This window comes from Impatiens glandulifera, chromosome 2 (assembly GCF_907164915.1).
Source record: "Impatiens glandulifera chromosome 2, dImpGla2.1, whole genome shotgun sequence".
NCBI lineage: Eukaryota > Viridiplantae > Streptophyta > Magnoliopsida > Ericales > Balsaminaceae > Impatiens > Impatiens glandulifera.
The window spans coordinates 10,858,981-10,875,134 of NC_061863.1; the positions used below are offsets into that span (position 1 = coordinate 10,858,981).

The 16,154-nt window shown below is 28.0% G+C and overlaps 1 protein-coding gene across 1 annotated transcript; it reads left to right on the top strand.

The window, feature by feature from the left end:
- The first annotated feature begins 46 nt into the window (after positions 1 to 46).
- LOC124926591 lies at positions 47 to 1,272 on the top strand. The gene has a single exon (XM_047466842.1). It carries the CDS (start codon positions 187 to 189, stop codon positions 943 to 945), a length of 759 nt encoding a protein of 252 aa, XP_047322798.1. The 5' UTR covers positions 47 to 186; the 3' UTR covers positions 946 to 1,272.
- The last annotated feature ends 14,882 nt before the right edge of the window (positions 1,273 to 16,154 follow it).

Genomic DNA, 16,154 nt, shown 5'->3' on the forward strand with positions numbered 1-16,154 from the left:
CCGCAACAAGATCTCTCTATTACCGTCGCAGAATCGGTTTCCAAAACCCTAGTTCTTCATTTTCGAGTTTCTGATTCTTTCTATAAACAGATTGTTCATATATCATTTCCTCAAGCGCCGCGCTCTAGGGTTTATTTTTTCTCTATGAATTGCCAATTTGATCAATGAAGTGAAAATCATCACGATATGACGATGAATCAAGATCCTCTTTCTCCAATCCCTAGGCAAGAATCATGCAGCCATTGCAGCACAAAAGAGCATCTTCTCCTCCACCATGTTCGTCATCAAGGAATGTTACGCCGTCTCTGTACCCGTTGCGTTCTTCTCTTCCATTCCCAATCATTCTGTCCTACTTGTTTCATCGTCTACGATCGTCCTCCGCCGCCGTCGAACAACTTCATCACTTGCTCCAAATGCTACTCATGCTCTCACTCCTACTGCGTTGGATCGAAGTCTTCGAATTCGTATGTATGTCCTCTTTGTCTTAACCCTAAGACACTGCTTTTCAATTTGAAGAAAGTGTATGTTGATTGTGAGAATAAGGAAGAGAATGGTAGGGAGTTGGATAAGAAGACTTCAAAGATGCTGTTTGCTGCTGCTAAGATCTCAATGGCGACTATGATTAAAGCTGCGGCGACTTTAAGGGTAGAGGCTGAGAAGAGGGCGATTGAGGCTTCTGTTACGAGGAAGAGAGCTAGGGAAGCGATTGAGCATTTTGTTGTTCTTGCTTCTAAGGAGAAGATAAGTAGGAAAGATCCATCAATGAATCAGAAAGCTGCAAACGGTGTTTCAGCTGCAAATGATGTTTCAACTAGGTTGAATGCTGTTGGGATTGGAGAGAAAGAAAGGTTGCAAGGAATTGGTCAACAGCTCATAGCTTATTCGGCTGCTGGAAATCGTGAGGGAATGAAAACAAACCATGCAGAGATGCAGAAGCAGCCATGAATGAATGCAATTTGATGACAGAAAGAAAGGTGTGTGGAATCTTTACTTCTTCTGGCTTTAATCTTTTGAAGCTTATGTGATGGGATTGTGGGCAAAACTTATATGGGTTTTTTATTTTCTTTAGCTAATCCGAAACCTTTGGTTCTTTTGGTACATAACATCATCTTTCATTTTATTTCTAGTACTTTTTTTTATTGTGGATTAAATTGTAGGGAGAATCTGTAATTTGTATAACAAGCATTCTAGAGTCATTAGAAAGATTGCATTTTGTTGTCAATACATACTCCCTGTTGAAGATTACATTCAGTTGTTGAGATTTTTGCTTTCAAATTTCACTCAAATGGAATTAATTGGTTTGATTTCATCTCTCATGTATGTTGTAACTTGTAAGGGTAACAAAAGGTTGAATCAAGATGTTATCAATAGGGATATGTGTCACATATTTTCTTGTCATGTCCATTTGTTAGAGGAATTTGTTTTTCATTGCCTTGGAACCACCTCACCTCTACTTAAGATGGATTTTAACCAAATATAAAATGCTCCATGGACTCAAATCCCACATTTCATCCTTTTTTTCTGCATTTGAATATGGATGATTAGGAGGACCTCAAGAAATGATCTGATTAATGAAAGACTACTGCTTTTTCAAAACCCTGAATTATATTTTGAACCTAATCTTCATCATTGCCTCATCCCATTTGGGGGATATTATTCTTGCTCAGAGTTCTTAAGATCCATGTTGGTTTGTAGACTCAATGGAAGTTCATGCCTTGTTCAATTGAACTTCATTCTGCTTTGTTGTTGGACCCTCTGTTTTCATTGTACCTAGATCCATTCCACTTGTAAATCGCTTCTTCTTTAATAATCTTCTTTCGGGTTTAAAGATGGTTAATATCCTTGAAGCCAATTATGTTCAATGAAGGTCCTTAAGCGAAAACATTCTTAGACATGGAAATAGCTTAAGGCCTGTTTTCAAATTCATCAAATCAACTTTTAGCTTATATTTGAAAGAACCCTTATCATTTTATAACCTCATGCCCATTTCAACTTAAAGAAATTATCTTTTTAATATTAATTTTGCTACGAAAGAGAGTTTTATTTCTCACGCCAAATGCCTTGATAACCCCCACATATTTCAAAATAGTATCTTCTACCCTCTTTGACAATAGAAATGCAAAAGGGTGGAGAGACTAAAATGAAAAATTATGGAAAAGCAACCTTTGGTGATTTGGTGACACTCATTGAATCAAATTCCATATATTCTCACTACTTCAAGTGGCGAAAACAAACACACTTAGATCGGTGACTTTAGAGATCCACCTAAGTTTAGTAGAAAAATTACTCTAATCTCAAGTTTTTCCAAATAGCTATTAACAAAATTTGGTGCTTCAAGTGACCTTTTCCAGTTTGATGACATTCAAATCATTTATAAATTCTTAAATCTAAATTTTTTAAAATTATAATAGCTTAAATAGTTTAAAAAATTATACTCATTCTTCTTTAAAATTAGCCTTTTCTAAATTAGAAGGTTCAATCATTTTAAAATGAAATGATAATTGAAATATTATTAAATTTGTTAATATATTCATAATTATATATTTCTTAACAAAAATTTCTTTGTCTAAACTTAGATCCAATTCCGGATATGTACATTTTCAAATTGAGCTATATATATGTATAAGATGAAACTCTTGAACATTAGGATGGCTCCTACAATGAGAGTTTGATAGAATAAGTAGAATAAATTGGATTGGGGAAAAACTATGTAAGACTAAAAGAAAATCATGTAATAGTTGTAAATTCATTATATAAATAATAATAAAAAAATGAAATATCATGAATTGTATGTCAATAGATATATAGGTAGCTATAAATACAACAAATATTTTTCTTTATTAGAAATGTGAACAAATAATTTTTATATATTTTTTTGAAATCAATCCTAGACAATATGAATTCACCCAATCAATACACACAATTTTTTAGTTTTGACCAAAGAAAAACCTTATTTTTACTCAACCTTAGTTGTATTCTTGAATTAAAGAATGTTTTTATTTTTTATTTGATTTGAAACGATATTCAAACATGTAAAATGTCATTTAATAGTTAAAAAAGAGCGGTTGGAATATAAATTGTCGATATAAATAATTAGAGACGGTAGAAAAAATGGTCGTCGGTCGTCAGCATTGTGCTTGTCATTATTGCTCAAAAACATATATACCGATCATTTTAGTACCGTCAATATAAAGTCATCTATGTCGACGATTTTTACCGTCGTCATATAATACTCTATAGTGACGACGACTCCTACCGTAACCATAGAGGCCTCTATGGCAACGACTCCTACCGTCTCTGTAAAATGGTCTATATACCACCCGAGTTCACTTCCATTAAAGATACCGAACCAAGTCTCTACACTTCTTTTAGGAATTCCTATTTAGAAAAATAATTAATAGCGTCCGTTGTATTAATTGTCAGTTCAACGATTCAACTTTTCCTATAATGATATATATATATTACCTAGTATCGTCACTATAAAGCCTTCTATGTCGATGACTTTTACCGTCGTCATATAATATTCTATAGTGACAACTCCTATCGTAACCATAGAGGCCTCTATGGCAACGACTCCTAACCTCTATAGCAACGACTCCTACCGTCCCTATAAAATAGTCTATATACCACACTTCCTTTAGAAATTCCAATTTAAAAAAATAATTAATAGCATCCGTTGTATTAATTGTCAGTTCAACGATCAACTTTTCCTATAATGATATATATATTACCTAGTATCGTCACAATAAAGCCATATATGTCGACGACTTTTACCGTCGTCATATAATACTTTATAGCGACGACTCTCACCGTAACCATAGAGGCCTCTATGGTAACGACTCCTAGCCTCTATGAAAACGACTCCCACCGTAACCATAGAGGCCTCTATGGTAACGACTCCTAGCCTCTGTGAAAACGACTCCTATCGTTCTTATAAAATAATCTATATACCACACTTTTTTTTAGGAATTCCTATTTAGAAAAATAATTAATAGCATCCGTTGTATTAATTGTCAGTTCAACGATCAATTTTTCTTATAATGATACATATTTGCTACCTAGTATTGTCACTATAAAGCTATCTATGTCGATGATTTTTACCGTCGTCATATTAATACTCTATAGTGACGACTCCTCCTACCGTAACCATAGAGGCCTCTATGGCAACGACTCCTACCGTCCCTATAAAATGGTCTATATACCACACTTCTTTTAGGAATTCCTATTTAGAAAAATAATTAATAACATCCGTTGTATTAATTGTCAGTTCAAAGATCAACTTTTCATATATATATATATATATATATAATCACTATAAAATCATCTATCTCGACGACTTTTACTGTCGTCATGTAATACTCTAGAGCGACTCCTCCTCCCGTAACCATACTTTTACTGTCGTCATGTATTAGTTGAATTAAAATATTACTATAATTTGGATTGTGAATTAGATTGGTATAAATTTGAATATTTTTTTTCATTTTACTCATGATTTTGTAGAATCAAACCATTAATAACTTAATAGTTATACAAAATAAAAATAGGTCCTCGTTCATTTAAAACTCGAAATGATTTTCAAAACATTGATATTGATATAAATGAATAAGTAATATATATTTTTTTAATTATGAAAATAATCATCTAATTTACATAAAATTCGTATAGAATGGTAAATTCAAAATAATTTATAAATTCTTAAAAAAAAATAAAATTAGAATAGTTTAAATAGTTTAAAAAATTATAAAAATTATAAAAATTATACACATTATTCTTCTTTAAAATTAACCTTTCCTAAATTTTAAGGGTAGATTCTGACATTTTAAAATTAAGTGATAATTGAACCAAAATGAATTAGGCTTGTTTAGAAAGAGTGTGTATTAGTTGGATTTAAACAAAAACAAATATTATTAATTTTTTTAATATATACATAATTATATATTTTATAACATTATTTAATTTTAAAAAATATATTTTTTAAATAAATTTAAAATATTTTCTTTGTCTAAACCTATATCATATTCTGGATATGTACGTTTTCAAATTGAGCCATTAATATATATACATTAATTTTCCAACCGTCAAAGGTAAAAAAAATCGGAATAATTAATAGCGTCCGTTGTATTAATTGTCAGTTCAACGATTCAACTTTTCCTATAATGATATATATATATTACCTAGTATCGTCACTATAAAGCCTTCTATGTCGATGACTTTTACCGTCGTCATATAATATTCTATAGTGACAACTCCTATCGTAACCATAGAGGCCTCTATGGCAACGACTCCTAACCTCTATAGCAACGACTCCTACCGTCCCTATAAAATAGTCTATATACCACACTTCCTTTAGAAATTCCAATTTAAAAAAATAATTAATAGCATCCGTTGTATTAATTGTCAGTTCAACGATCAACTTTTCCTATAATGATATATATATTACCTAGTATCGTCACAATAAAGCCATATATGTCGACGACTTTTACCGTCGTCATATAATACTTTATAGCGACGACTCTCACCGTAACCATAGAGGCCTCTATGGTAACGACTCCTAGCCTCTATGAAAACGACTCCCACCGTAACCATAGAGGCCTCTATGGTAACGACTCCTAGCCTCTGTGAAAACGACTCCTATCGTTCTTATAAAATAATCTATATACCACACTTTTTTTTAGGAATTCCTATTTAGAAAAATAATTAATAGCATCCGTTGTATTAATTGTCAGTTCAACGATCAATTTTTCTTATAATGATACATATTTGCTACCTAGTATTGTCACTATAAAGCTATCTATGTCGATGATTTTTACCGTCGTCATATTAATACTCTATAGTGACGACTCCTCCTACCGTAACCATAGAGGCCTCTATGGCAACGACTCCTACCGTCCCTATAAAATGGTCTATATACCACACTTCTTTTAGGAATTCCTATTTAGAAAAATAATTAATAACATCCGTTGTATTAATTGTCAGTTCAAAGATCAACTTTTCATATATATATATATATATATATATAATCACTATAAAATCATCTATCTCGACGACTTTTACTGTCGTCATGTAATACTCTAGAGCGACTCCTCCTCCCGTAACCATACTTTTACTGTCGTCATGTATTAGTTGAATTAAAATATTACTATAATTTGGATTGTGAATTAGATTGGTATAAATTTGAATATTTTTTTTCATTTTACTCATGATTTTGTAGAATCAAACCATTAATAACTTAATAGTTATACAAAATAAAAATAGGTCCTCGTTCATTTAAAACTCGAAATGATTTTCAAAACATTGATATTGATATAAATGAATAAGTAATATATATTTTTTAATTATGAAAATAATCATCTAATTTACATAAAATTCGTATAGAATGGTAAATTCAAAATAATTTATAAATTCTTAAAAAAAAATAAAATTAGAATAGTTTAAATAGTTTAAAAAATTATAAAAATTATAAAAATTATACACATTATTCTTCTTTAAAATTAACCTTTCCTAAATTTTAAGGGTAGATTCTGACATTTTAAAATTAAGTGATAATTGAACCAAAATGAATTAGGCTTGTTTAGAAAGAGTGTGTATTAGTTGGATTTAAACAAAAACAAATATTATTAATTTTTTTAATATATACATAATTATATATTTTATAACATTATTTAATTTTAAAAAATATATTTTTTAAATAAATTTAAAATATTTTCTTTGTCTAAACCTATATCATATTCTGGATATGTACGTTTTCAAATTGAGCCATTAATATATATACATTAATTTTCCAACCGTCAAAGGTAAAAAAAATCGGAATATTTTAAACTACTCATACTCATGAACATTACCACAAATGTAATTAAAATATTTATAAAAAGTAGAATAAATAGGATTTGAGAGATTCCCACTTATTAATATAAAGCTCACTCTTAAAAAGATTAATAGAAAAGTATGTATAAGTCTTAAATTCATTATATAAAAAATAATTAAAAAATAAATGAAATACTTTGTTGATTAGAAATTTTGAATTGAATTGTATGTGAATATATATATATATGGAAGCGCAACAAATATTTTTCTTTATGAAACGAATAATTTTTATATTTTATTTTGAAATATACCAAATGAATTTTCATTCCAAATTCAATCGCGATTCACACCTATCAATACACAATTTGTGTTATTTTTTACCAAAGAAAAACCTCATTTTTGTACTGAACCTTAGTTATTTTCTTTGATTAAAGAATATTTCTATTTTTTTTATTTGATTTGAAACGCATTCAAAATTGTTCAAAATGTAGAATCGTCAATTACTAATATTGGTAAACGACCCAATGTAATTTGATTATAATTGAATTCGTGACGATCACAAGTAGAAAGTTCACACTAGTAAATGAGGACAATAACGACGGTAAAGATTGTTGTTATTGGAATAGAAATTGTCGCTCTATATAATTAGGGACAGTTGAAAAATGGGTCGTCAGTCAAGGTATTGCGTTTGTCGTTATTGTCCAAAAATACATATATCGACCATTTTAGTACTGTCACTAGAACTCCCCTTCAAGTATAAAAAAAAGACTGTTTCTCCCCTGTCGTGTCAAATTCGCATTAAAAAAAGTTGTTATAGAAAGAAGAAGAAAGAATAAATCAATTTTTTCGTTAAATCAAATCTCATCTATAACCGAAAAGATTCTGGAGCATCCTCAGGATTGGGTATTGTTCCTCCAATGATCGTATTACCAAGTACTTCCTAGCGTTTTGTTCGAAGCTATGATTTCTTGAAACTGAGTCAAATTGATTTCGATTGTAATAAAAGATTCCCTTTTGTGTGGAAAGAAGCTATCTATGCCGATGACTTTTACCGTCGTCATTGAACACTCTATAACGACGACTCCTACCGTCACCATAGAGGCCTCTATGGCTACGACTCATACCGTTGCTATAAAATGGTCTATAGCGACAAATCATACCATCGCCATAGAGAACTCTTTGGCGACGACACTCACCGTTGCCATAAGTAGAAAGTTCAAACTAGTAAAAAAGAGCTCAATAACATTGGGTCGTTGTTATTGGAATGTAAATCGTCGCTATAAATAATTAGGGACGGTGAAAAAAATGGTCGTCATTTGTCGGCATTGTACTTGTCATTATTGCCCAAAAGCACATATACCGATCATTTTAGTACCATCACTATAAAGTCATTTTTACCGACAACTTTCACAGTCGACATAGAATACTCTATAATGATGACTCATATTGTCACGAGGCATCTATGGCAACGACACTATTGTCGCTACAAAATGGTTTTTGGTATGTCGAATCATACCGTCACCATAGAGAACTCTTTGGCGATAACTCTCACTGTTGTCATAAATAGAAAGTTCACACTAGTAAAAAAGAGCTCAATAGCGACATGTAAACGATTCACGTGGAATAAGATAATCATGAAACTTTGACCAATGTACCTTGCATGTTTCAACTCGTACGGTTTGTTGACCATAATTCATAAACCCAATTACAGTGAATATGTATAAAAAAAATGGATATTGGTTTCTTTCTCTTATTTATTTAGATACGAAGCAACATAAAATAAACCAAATTTGATACATAAATATTATGTTTGATAACCTGCTTTGCTTCTGGTAAATCAAAAGGTAATCTCTCAAAATCCGTTGGACAAGAAATTAAAATAATAATAAACCCTTAACGTCACAAATTTTATTCCCGAAATAATAAACCCTATATCAATTGTATTTGATTGGTAAGATAACATCACTATTACTGTCGCTATTTCAGAACCGTAGATGAGATTCTTACCTCGTACAACTCCAACAAAAATAATGCTTAGAAATGACAATCTATACAAAAACACAGATACTAATATTTGCCAAAGCAAGAAGATAACCAAAGAGAATAACTTAGTAAAATGGATATACATACCTTATATAGTCTAATACTAAATAAAAAAAATTTTCTTCCTAATGGAAGAAGATTCTCTTTTGATTTAATGTAATAAATTATATATATATATATATATATATATATATATATATTTATATATTTATATATATATATAATCAAAATAAGAGATATTTAAATAAGTCGAATTCTACTATATTTTACAACATAAAACTAATCTATAATAGAATCTATATTTATATATTTAGCTCAATCTTGTTCAATATAAAGTGTCAAACAATTAGTAAGAAAATCATATTTCATTTTATTGTGAAGTTACGTCTTCATCTTCTTCAATATTGTTGAAAATGTTCGTTCGGAACGGTAGAAACATGTAGTGTTAAAAAACAAGATAAACCAATCTAGTCAACATAACATAAATTTTTTACCTCCCACTTTCGGTCAATTGCTTACACAACTAAACAAGTATAAAAACCTTTAAATTTTGAATTACATTAAGTTTATAATGAATCAATTTATACTCAATACAATGATGTCTTGAAATAATTTTCAAGATAATTCTTTGTTGTAAACTTTCAAATATCATCACTATATATGATTAAATAGACGAGTATACTAACTAAGAAAATAAGAATTATAAAAATAAAATAAAAAACGGAATTCAATCTTTTTTAAGAATTAAAAAAAATATATTAAAATTATTAGAAAATATCTGAACAGAATTTGAAAAAAAAAATTAATGATGAAACTATAAAATAATTATTGTATATAAAAAAAGTAAGATATATATATATATATATATATATATATATATATATATATAATATATATTTTTAAACTTTAACCAAATAATTAATTAAAAAAATCTAGGGAGGGCTAAGCCCATAACTAACTACATCCCTGTGCAAAATCCCAAAGACCGGGCGTATTCTTGTAAATAGTTACTAATACACCTTTTCTATTCCTAATATAAGAGTTAAAATATAGCATACACTTATTTTTAAGAATTTCTACTTAAAAAAGTAATTAATAGTTTCTGGTTGAATCATTTCAACTATCAACATTTTATATATATATATATATATATATAAATTTATAAAAGTCGACGATCTAAAAAAAAAAATGGGACAACGAATTAAGTATGTAACCTTTAAACACACCTAATCATTTAACCAGCGCAGAACTTGTCGCCTGACGGGCTCGAACCCAAGAATTTAGAGTTAGTATCCGGTCTAATTTTCCATCTCCAATTAATCATATTCTTATCTTCTGTCAAAAAATTTCTCAATTCCCATTTTGGAACTTCAATTATTACATAACGTTCTTGATATTTAAAGTCAAAATTCTTTTTAGAACCAGATGAATAAATTTTTATAGAATATGTTATTTCATCAATTTGTACAAAATAACGAACTAATGAATCCATTTCTTTTTGTTATTGGACTTTCTAATCAAATTCGCGGTAATACTTCTAATGGTCAACTTTTTGAAGATCCAATGTATTCAAGAAGCTGGTAAACCCTAATTTAGTACTTTCTCCCCATTATCAAAATTTAGTGTTGAAGTTGTCTTTTTTCAGTTTAATAACGTCTAAAATCATTTGTAAAATCAAGAATTATTTTTAATATATATATAATTAATAATTAAATTAATATAAAATTAATAATAATTACAATATTAACTATATAAATGAATAAGTATTAATATATATAATTATCTTATTTATATAAAATTCGTATAGAATAGTAAATTTAAAATAATTTATAAATTCTTCAATATAAATTTTTTAAAATTATAATAGTTTAAATAGTTAAAAAAATTATTAAAATTATACTCATTATTCTTCTTTAAAATTTGCCTTTTCTAAATTTGAAGGTAAATTCCACATTTTAAAATTAAGTGATAATTGAACCAAAATGAATACGCTCTTTTGGAGAGGAGTGTATCTTAATTTCCAGAACAAATATTATTAAATTTTTAATATATACATAATTATATATTTTATAATATTATTTTATATTTAAAAAATATTTTTAAAAAAAAATCAAAATATTTGTTTTTTGTCTAAACCTATATCCAATAAATTATTAAATATATATATATATATATATATATATATATATATATATATATATATATATATATATATATATATATATATATATATATATATCCAACATAAATATTTTAAACTATTCAGAAACATTACGGCAAATAAAATTAAAATATTTATAGCTCATACATAAATAAGAATTGATCAGCTACAAAATGAGAGTTTTATAGAATATAGTAAAAAGATAAATAAAAATTAAATTTCTCAACTATAGAGTAGAATAAATTGGATTGGGGAGACTCCCAGACTTCTTAATATAAATCCACCCAAAAAAGATTAAAAGAAAATCATGTATTGATTGTAAATTCATTATATAAAAAATAAAAATAAATGAAATATAATAAGTTTGTTGATTAGAAATTTTTAATTGAATTGTAGGTCAACATAAATAGATGGTTTATAAGCAAAAAAAAATATTTTTCTTTATTTGAGATGTGAAACGAATAATTACTATATTTTTATTTTGAAATTAGTGCTAAAGAAAATAAATTTTCAGTCCAAATTCAATCTCGATTGACACCCATCAATACAAAATTTTGTGTAGTTTTTGACCAAAGAAAAACATCATTTTTGTACTGAACCATAATTATTTTCTTCTTTTAAGGAATGTTTCTATTTTTTATTATTTGATTTGAGACACATTCAAAATTGTTCGAAATGTAGAATCGTCAATTACTGATATTGGTAAACGACCCAATGCAATTTGATTATAATTCAATTTGTGACGATCATAAGTAGAAAGTTCACACTAGTAAAAGGAGCTCAATAACGACGATAATGGTCGTTGTTATTGGAATATAAATTGTCACTATAGATAATTAGGGACGATAGAAAAAGCGGTCATCAGTCGACGACATTGCGCTTGTCGTTATTGCCTAAACACACATGTATCGACCATTTTAGTACTGTCACTATAAAGCCATCAATGCCGTTGACTTTTACCGTTGTCATAAAATACTCTATAACGACGACTCCTACCGACACCATAGAAGCTTCTAGGCAACGACTCCTACCGTTGCTATAAAATAGTCTATAGTGACGAATCATACCATCGTCATAGAAAACTCTTTGGCGACAACTTTCATTGTCGCCAAAATATTCTCTATAACGACAAATATTTCTGCCGGCATAGATTCAATTTAATTATATTTTAATATTTTTATGGCGACAGGGATGGGTGGTCGGCATATGATCTAGTTTTAATTTAAACTAACCTAAATATATTTTATAATTTATAATTTTTTTAAAAATAATTTATGTATTTGAATTTAATTAATTTATTACATATAAAATAATTCAAAGTACAAAATTAAGAATGGCATCAAATTTTATATATAATTAATAAATATATTAATTTATTTATAAGTTAAAAATAAATTATCTTAACTATATAAATAGCGATACTTTATAAGTCGTCGTCATAACATCCCATATGCCGACGACTTTTTAAGTGATCGTCGTACAGTACAATATACCGACAGTTTTGTAAGTGATCGCCAGGAACAGAAAGTTCAATATACCGATGACTTTTATTTCTGTCAGCATACGATTTTTGTTCTGGTCGTTATAATAATCGGTATTAATGTTTTTCCAAAAGTCATATTCTTTCATTATTGATAAACAATTTGTTGGTTAATACTCAACGCAATTGTCGCAAAATATATACATATTCCTAAATCAATCATGTAATTAAGAAACCACTATTTTGGAATATCTATTTCGAATTCCAATCAACATGTACAACTATAAGACATTCACGAACACATACTTCACAAGCAATGTATTTATCAAATTTAAAGTGAATTTGACTTTAAAATTGTTTCGATGTGATCATTTTTTCATAGGGGTATTGAATAGTCACATGTAAACGATTTCACTTGGGATAAAGTAATCATGAAACTTTGAGCAATGTACCTTGCAAGTTGCAACTCGTACTGTTTGTTGACCATAATTCATGAACACAATTACTATAGAGAACATATATTGAATATGTTTAAAAATTGGATATTGGTTTTTTTTATCTTGTTTTATGTTTGAAAGAGGTCTTAAATATAAGATAGAATATTTCTTTATAATCAAAAAAGTTTGGACTAAGATTGTTAATAATAGATTATCTAGATAAATGGGTATGATAAATTTACATCCAAGATTTAATAGTATATTCTCAGTCTTCGCAAAGTCCATCTTGTTGCGATAAAAATGAATAAAAACAAATAAGTTTTAACTAATAAAATAAATATACTTAATTATTGTTTCAAAGATCTACTTCCTTGATTCATTTCAAAAATCTCATATACTCGTATTATAGAATAGAAAGATTTTAGCTTCCCAAGTAAAGAACGGTTACAAATAATAAAGAAACTAGTATATTTAGATATGAAGCAATGTAAAATAAATCATATTTATACCTTTGATAACCTGCAACTAACTCTTCTTCTACTTTTGGTAAATCAAAGGTAGTCTTTCAAACTCTGTTAGACAATAAATTTAAAAAATAATAAACCCCTATGGGTGATGTCAAAAATTCCATTTCCAAATTCCATATTTTGATTGCGATTCAACTATATCAGATGTATTTGACTATTAAATAATCATAATCCGTGATAACATCACTATTACCGTCACTATTTCAGAACCGTGCATGAGGTTTTCACCTCATACGACTCCAACGAAAATAATGCTTGAAATGACAATCCATACAAAAACACTATACTTATATAGGCTAGAGCAAAAAAATAACTGAAGGAAATTACTAAATAACTTAATAAATGGATATACCTGAAGAGTATTTATTCCCGATGAAAGAAGTTTCTCTTTGAAAATCAATTTTGTTCTATCTACTATTCCGGACAGATTCGGGATTTAAAGTTAGGTTTGACTTGGATTTAATGTAATAAATTATATATATAAATTATATATATATATTATATATATATATATATATATATATATATATATATATATAAATGAGACATGTTTAAATAAGTTGAGTTCTACGATCGTCTTCACCTTCTTCAATATTGTTAAAAATGTTCGCTTATACCGTTTTCCCCAAAAAAATAATGTTCGCTTACTGTCGCAATAAAAACATGTAATTTTAAAACTAAATAAACCAATCTATTCAATATAACATAATTTTTTATTATATATTTTCTGTCAATTGTTTACACAACTAAACTAAACAAGGATAGAAACCTTCAAATTTTGCATCACATTAAGTTTATAATTGACCAATTCATACTCAATACAATAATGTCTTGATCTGTAAAATCTTCTAAGATAAAACTTCTTTTTAAACTTTCAAATATTATCGCTCTACATAATTAAATAGAGGATTATCCTAATTAAGAAAATAAGAATTATAAAAAAATTGATAAAAATGGATTCTACGTATTTGAGAATTAGAAAAAATACAAAAAAAAATATTTATAAAAATAATTAGAAAATAGAGTCAGTGGAATAAAATCTATGTATATTTTCTTGTAAATGACTTGAGGAGACTTTGAAAAGAAACGATGAAACATGTATAGGAAATAATTAAGATACATATACCTAATATGATTGGAAATGCTATTTATTTATAATTTTATTTTATTTTATTATATATATATATATAATATTGTATAATATATATTTTTGATTATTATTAAAATAATTAATTAAAAAAATCATGGGTAGACTAAGCCCATAACTAACTACATCCCTGAATTCCAATTTAAAAAAAGAATTAATAGCTTCTATGTATTAATTAACATTTCAACGATCAAATTCTCCAATAATGATATATATATTTTTACCTAGTATTGTTATAATATCAACCAATTTTATTCTTTTAGAATTTGTAAATTGATAAAAGTGACAGTCTAATTTTCTGTCCTTAGGGAATCATATTTTGATCTCCTATCAAAAAATTTCTCAGTTCCATTTTGGAGCTTCAAAGTCATTCCATTTGGTAAATTTCTAAATTTTCAATAGAGTCCTCTTGAAATTCCTTCTAAAGCCTATTGAATAAATTTTATAGATTATATCATTTCACCAATTCATACTAAATAACGAGCTAGTAAACCCACTTTTTTTGTCATTGGACTTTCCAATCAAATTCGTCGTAACACTCATAATAGCCAACTTTTCGAAGATCCCACTTTATTCTTGAAGCTCGGAGCATTGGTCTTGATAACCCTCATTTGGTGCTTTCTCTATACCAATAATCCTTACTCCTCAACCCGTTCTAAAAAATAGGATTTCATATAATAAGTTTTTGATATTCAACAACTCTTAAAAAAATAATTTCAAAAATCTAAACATTTATTGACCATCCGTAAGGTAGATTGGCAACTACCCTCCAATACAAAAATAAGTATGCATCATTCACATGCATGTGGGAGATTCAAATAGGTCATATATCAATTTTTTTCTCTAAAATTATAGAAGAAAGGGATTTACGCACCAATATTTGTCATAAAAGGTCTATAATAATTGAGAAGTTATACTGCCTAAGTCCAACGTAATTACTCTGATATAGTTTTTCTTTTCAGGTATTTGAATATTTCCCAATAGTTCTGGTCCATTCCCTTTATTTATAAATATTAAGATAATTATTTTGAGTAAATAAATTTAAAATAATTAAAATCAAGGTCAAAATTAGATAATTAATTGAATTAATTAATCACAATTAATTAAAATAAATAAATAAGACCAAGATAAATAAGATAAAATAATTTGAAATAAATGTTGTATTCATTTTATCCCAAATCAATTTAAGGGGTCAAATAAATTAAATAAATAATTTGAGATAAAGGTTGTATCAATTTAAATCTCAAATTTATTATTTATAAAGCCCTAAAAAAATAGACAAAATAAATATATTGTGTAGGTTGAAAACAAAGCGAAAAAAGTAAAAAAAAAAATCAATTTCAAACAAGCTCCAAGGCTGAAAAAGGTCGTGATCCAGTGTAACCGAAAATAAAAGAAACAACTACGGTAGATCATGCGCCATCGATTGAGTGCACAGGCTTATCCAACGAACATGAAAGGAACATGTTGCCCGCTACAACGGAAGTCAAGCGCTTTTGCACAACACCGAATCAAATAACGCGCACTACAATGCGGTTAGCCCGAACCTGGACGG

Bases quoted from the DNA above. Each gene is read 5' to 3' on its own strand.
- LOC124926591 (XM_047466842.1), top strand. From the start codon at position 187: ATGACGATGAATCAAGATCCTCTTTCTCCAATCCCTAGGCAAGAATCA.